The sequence below is a fragment of the Pongo abelii genome, chromosome 18 (genome assembly GCF_028885655.2).
Source record: "Pongo abelii isolate AG06213 chromosome 18, NHGRI_mPonAbe1-v2.0_pri, whole genome shotgun sequence".
NCBI lineage: Eukaryota > Metazoa > Chordata > Mammalia > Primates > Hominidae > Pongo > Pongo abelii.
Genome location: NC_072003.2, coordinates 56104176 through 56110175, shown reverse-complemented (window position 1 = coordinate 56110175; position 6000 = coordinate 56104176). Strand labels below are relative to the sequence as shown.

The 6000-nt window shown below is 46.8% G+C and overlaps 1 protein-coding gene across 5 annotated transcripts in view; it reads right to left on the bottom strand.

Moving 5' to 3' along the window:
• Window positions 1-967: 967 nt before the first annotated feature.
• NUP93 (nucleoporin 93) overlaps window positions 968-6000 on the bottom strand; it is a 119287-nt gene continuing 114254 nt past the window's right edge. For 3 of the 5 annotated variants that reach the window (XM_024233050.3, XM_054533136.2, XM_054533137.1), the window contains 2 exons: window positions 3893-4021; window positions 972-1238 (listed from right to left, as the gene is read on the bottom strand). In XM_024233050.3, the coding sequence (XP_024088818.1) occupies window positions 1128-1238; window positions 3893-4021 (240 nt within the window). In that variant the 3' untranslated portion in view covers window positions 972-1127. 5 annotated transcript variants of the gene reach the window in all.

Below are 6000 nucleotides of genomic sequence, written 5' to 3'. Positions count from 1 at the left end.
ACATTCTGCTGGGAAAGAGTCTACCTCAGGGAGCCGTCCATCAAACCAGCAGAGCAGACCGCTGCCCAGTGCCTCAAGGCTCCAGTTGGCCCATTCAGGAACAAACACACGACCTAATTTGCTCTCTGGTTTAGTCTAGGGCTTTGGGACTGATGGTGGGGGAAACAGAGCAAATGATGGGTGACAACTACTGCTCAGGGAACAAACACCCACGGTGCTGATGTCATGTGGTGGTCTGGATTCTGTACATTGCAGACTCAGCACGTGACCCATGAGCTTGCCTGGCCAATTACCTTAATGAGTGGGGAAGGGGGAACGGGGGTGGTCTGAGCAGAGGAACTGACGACCAGAGAAGGGAAAGAGGGGCTTAAACGTCTTTCTAGGAGGGATGTGTACAAGCCCGAGCAGTCAACTCACAGTGGAGCAGCTACAGAGGAGTGCAGTGGCAAGGTTTACCCCTTCCTCAAGCGCAAGCTGGAGCACTTGCAATCTTCTTTCTTAAGGCTTTTTCTAGGTCTATGCTTTTATCTCCACTGGGATTGCAACAGAACAGCAAACTGATGAATCCTGCAATCAGAGCTGATGATTTGGAGGATGGTCTTGGACCATCTGGACTTAAGTCACACTCGAGAAGAGGAGAACATGGAGTGCTTGATATTTCACACACAAATCTTACATCTTCTAAGGCTGAGGTTGACTTTCACATTCAAATAAAAATGTGAAAATGAATCGTGACTCTGCTATATGGAATATCATATCTAAATAAAAGTAACTCCCAAAGGCTTTGTTTCCTGGCTCATTTTGGGTAAATTTTTAATTATTTAAGGTCAGTTTAACCAAATAATGAATATCTACATAGCCTCTCATTCCCTGGCCCAAGAGCTAGTGACAGCATTTCCCATTACACAAATAAAAATGTAAACAAAATTTCAAAGGAAAAAAAAAGAAAATAAAAGAATGTTGAAAAGAAATACAAATCAAAGAAATTTATTGGTGTTGACAAAAATACATAATACAGAAACCAAAACAAAACACAACAGAAACAAAACCAGAAACCCCACCCTAGTGGGCCCATGTGCCTGATGTACTGACAGTGTGCCGACTCAGACATCCCCAAAGCATGGCACTTAATTCATGAGGACCTCCATCTGCACCAGCCTCGCATTGGTGTCCCCAGACGTTCGGTATGGTATCATTCCAGCAAAGGTAATCAGGGTGCGGGCTTGACTTCGGAGTTGCTGAGAGAGAAGGGAAGGAAGGGAAAGAAATCGGTTAACTTTCGAGTCAGGGCACTATTCCATGTTCTTCCATCCTCTACCCCAGGGTGTCAGGGACAGATCCCTGGTGGGTGGATGACAGTCATACCCTCCTCTGTCATATTCCTTCAGCATGACACAAAGTTAACAAAGCTCATCCCCTGAGGCCCGTTCCACAGGCATCCAAACCCATCTATTAAGCAAAAAGCAGATGGGTCTACCAGGCAAGCCGCCTCGCCCCAACACATTTGGCTAGCTTTTGACAAAGCCCTGAGCTTCAGAACTGCCTGCTCCAATCTTCTGAGCCTCTCTCTGGCTGGTTTCTGTCCATCTGCTTTCACAGGGATCTGAGTCTCCAGACCCCATGAAGCCCTTGTAACACCAGAGGCAAGGGCTGTGACTGTGCAGTCCCAATCCAGCTCTCTTCCTCCCATGCATCCTTCCTCTTCCTTCCTTTCATTCCTCCTGTTTCTCCCTTCCCAACATACATGCTTAGCCCTTCTTTCCCCAGGCAACAGTATTTATGGAATTCCTGGATTGTTCAGGAGGGAAAAAGGTGGCCCTACAAATTTAAACCAAATCTGGACTAGAAAGGGAGAATCTACCACCAACACCTTTCTGGACTAGTAACAAGAATTTAAACAAAAACTGAAGAGTCATCTACTAGGCTTACTTAAGGACCATTCCAGAAGAAAACAGAAAAGAAATGCTTTTTACCTGTTGTGTAAAACAAACTAGCGAGTGTATGTCCTTATTAATGTCCAAATAAAAAGAAATCTGACTGTGTGATGCAAATATCCATTGTATTTTCTTTAGAAGTGAAGAAAAGTGCATGGGCTCTTGTTAAATGAGCTCTAGGGATGTTCAAGTAAAAGGATTCACCCCCTTACTGGGCAGCATCTCACTTTAAACCATGAAACCAAGGACATCAGTGGGCTTGCAGACTTCTTGGGCACGCAGCTTTTATATATAACCTTTTACTTAATCCTATCCCTCCCTACCTTTCAGAAAAAGAAAGAAAAAGGAGAGTGGTGGGCAAAAGGAAGGCAGGAGAATGATCTTCAGATGTGGGACATGGCTTGCCAGGGGACCAGCTCTTCTCAGTGGGCAAGCCCCCCTGAACTGTAAGCAGCACACAGAGCACCAAGAAGTATCCACCATCTCAATACTCACATTCACAAACGTCACTGCACTGGGTTTCTGTCAACAAAAAAGATTCCTGCCAAATGGTGGGCACCATTAGCCCACCGCTGGCACATCTGACATTTAGACTCCTATCTGTCCGGGGTAGGGAGAAGACCAGCAAATGCTCTGGTGCGCACCTGGACGGGCTCACCACTTCAGTGGACCACTCTTGAGCAATGTTACCCACATTCCTAAAGGTGGAAATTTCCGCCATCTTTCACTAAGCACCAAGTTTTGTCAACAACAATGCCTGTGGGGTCACCGTGGAAAGAGCTCACAGACATCCTTGGAGGCAGAAGACAGATCAAGGCTTCTTGGCTGCCAAAACCAGGTCTGATGTTAGACACTGAGATCCTGAGAGTCTCATCAAAAATTAAGTGGAAAGGTTAAAGGAAAGGTAATTTTAAAAAACACCATTGTGGGGCCGGGAACGGTGGCTCACATCTGTAATCCTAGCACTCTGGGAGGCCGAGGTTGGGGGATCTCGTGAGCTCAGGAGTTCGAGACCAGTCTGGGCAACATGGTAAAATTCCATCTCTATATAAAGTACAAAACTCAGCTGGGTGTGGTGGTGCGTACCTGTAGTCCCAGCTACTTGGGAGGGTGAGGTGGGAGGGTGGCTTGAGCCCAAGAGGTGGAGGTTGCAGCGAGCTGAGATCGTGTCATTGCATTCCAGCCTGGGCGACAGCGCCAGGCCCTGCCTCAAAAAAAAAAAAAAAAAAAAAAAAAGCAAACACCATTGGACTGTCCCCTTATGGTTTAATTGGGTCAAAAAATACCTTTGCTCTTTTTTTTTGTAATCAGACAACATATGCTGTGAGCCCCAGGGTTCTAGCTACCTGGACTCCACTTGACCCATGCACTGCTGGAGGTCCCACAGGCAGCAGAAAGGGCACAGGTGTCAGAGAGACCCAGCCTCCAGACATGGCCCGTTCACCTATCTGCCACCTGAGGGCAGTTGCTTCCCAACTGCACAGCTCAGTTTCCTCAGCTGTGAGAGGGGATAAGATGCTGTCCTAGTTACCTCTCTAGGGTCACTGTGAACACAGGTGACAGGAGAAACAAGGGTTCACATTAATGTGTTGATCAAAAATAAAGTACGGTTTTAATAAAAGTGTTCACTAATGAGCTAGGACTAACAAAATAAACTTATCTTTTAAAATGTGCAGGAAGTTCTTATGGAGTCAAATAGAAATTAGCATTCTGTTTGATTTGTTAAAAGGTAAGATTTGCAGACCTAGCACATCTTTTTATTTTTTTAAGCTTGAGAAGAGCCGCAATCCCTTTAATATTTGATTTCCTCTGGGAGCCTCCTAACACGAGATTTATCCAGCTGCAAGGTACTGAGAAGAAAGAGCAGTTTTGGGTCACATGGTCTTATAAGAGTGCAACGGATTCCAAACCAGAAAGGTGGTGCTTAGCAATGTTGCTCGCGAATGCTGGGATCTTACAGAGTCGCGGTCCTCGATGACTCGCTGGGGCCTGGATGACGAGGATGGACTTGTTCCCTTGAGCCTCTTAAACTGTGTGAACAAGATGTTCATGGTGGCAAGAAGCACTTCTGAGAGGTTGTGCCTGATCTACATAGACAGAAAAACAGAGTAAAGAAAAAGAACCAAGCCTTTGGGGCCAACCACAGACGGAGGGAGGGTGGGCTGCTCCAGGCAGGCCTGGTTGCATCACTCCTCACCATTGCCAGGTGGAAAGCCACACAGTCACCCAAAAGGAGCTGATGGTACTGAAACGTCAAGTGTGAGAAAAAAACCCAAGCAATGCTGCTCAGGTCAGGTGGTTACTGTTCCTGCTCCTTTATGCTGTTTTTCCCTTAGTCAGGGGCAGCGAGCCAAAAGCATGCTGACATCTGGTTAGCATTAGGCTTAGACTGGCCAGCAGAGTGGCTGCCATTAAATAATCTGAACTTGAATGTCAGGAGGTACAGGTGCACACACTACTGCTCCACAGTCCCTACCACTCTCCACTCTCTCAAACTCACTGGGCTGTTTCCACTGGATCTGCATGGCCCTACCAGAGTCCTTGGGGGCGTCTACAAGGCCAGGCCCTGGTGTACTACTTTAATCCCTGATGCAATGAAGGATGCATTCAAGGAAAGGCTAGAAATAACAAAGGAGCAAGTGGCTAAGGGTAGAGGCCACAGCAGGTATAAAGGGAAGGTCAGCGAGGGGCAAGACCTTCTGAACTGTGTGTACCACAGTAGTCAACATCCCTCTTCATGTGCAGAACTGGCCTTACTTCTTTCTCTAAAACAGAAACTTTTTTTTTTTTTTTTGAGACAAAGTATCCCTCTATCGCCCAGGCTGGAGTGAAGTGGCGCAATCTCGCAATCTCGGCTCACTGCAACCTTTGCTTCCCGGGTTCAAGCGATTCTCGTGCCTCAGCCTCTGGAATAGATGGGACTACAGGCATGTGTCACCACGCCCGGCTAATTTTTGTATTTTTTAGTAGAGATGGGATTTTACCATGTTGGCCAGGCTGGTCTCGAACTCCTGACCTCAGATGATCAGTCCGCCTCAGCCTCCCAAAATGTTGGGATTATAGGCGTGAGCCACCGCACCTGGCTGGAGACATTTTAAAAAAGGCATCTGCTCAATGAGGAATAATTTTAAACTGAAAGACCACTAGTGACATCCCAGAGCCAGGCAGCTGGTTCTAGCGTCTATAGTGTCGACAGCTGAGTTGAGTGTTTGTAGCTCTAGAGAAGAATTTACCTGGGCCACACATTGGAAAGACTGGGGGAGGTCTGGGCTGCAGCAATCAGGGAAAACAGAATCTCTGGGGTCTAGGCATGAGGGTTTTTAGAAACTTTTCTAGAGATGCCAGTATGCAGCCCAGCTGAGCACCCTAGGCTAGATGCTGGCAATATGCTAGAAATCCTACAGACAGACAGTGGTTCTGGGGCTTATGGGGTGATAGCTTAGTCCACAGTCACTGCATTTGCTTCTTTACACAAAATGGACTGGCTGGGCACGGTGGCTCACGCCTGTAATCCCAGCATTCTGGGAGGCCGAGGCAGGTGGATCATGAGGTCAGGAGATCGAGACCATCCTGGCTAACACGGTGAAACCCCATCTCTACTAAAAATACAAAAAATTAGCCGGGCGTGTTGGCGGGCGCCTGTAGTCTCAGCTACTTGGGAGGCTGAGGCAGGAGAATGGTGTGAACCTGGGAGGTAGAGCTTGCAGTGAGCTGAGATTGCGCCACTACACTCCAGCCTGGGCGACAGAGTGAGACTCCTCCGTCTCAAAAAAAAAAAAAAAAAAAAAAAAAACCCGAAAAAAAACCCCCAAAACAGATCAGGGAGGGCAAGGGTGGCAGTGAATCATGCTGTGTTTCATGTACCCAATGAAACTACTTAAAGATAATCAGAGTTAAGCACTAAAATACCCTCTAGCACAAGCGGATAATAGAAGAATTAAACGAGACTTCACAGGATCAACCAGAAACCTGTTTCTCCCAAGAACATGTCAATCACTGAAGTGACTGTATTTTCTCAATTAGGAATTCAGACAATAATCTGATGGGGATGTATGCACTCACAGAA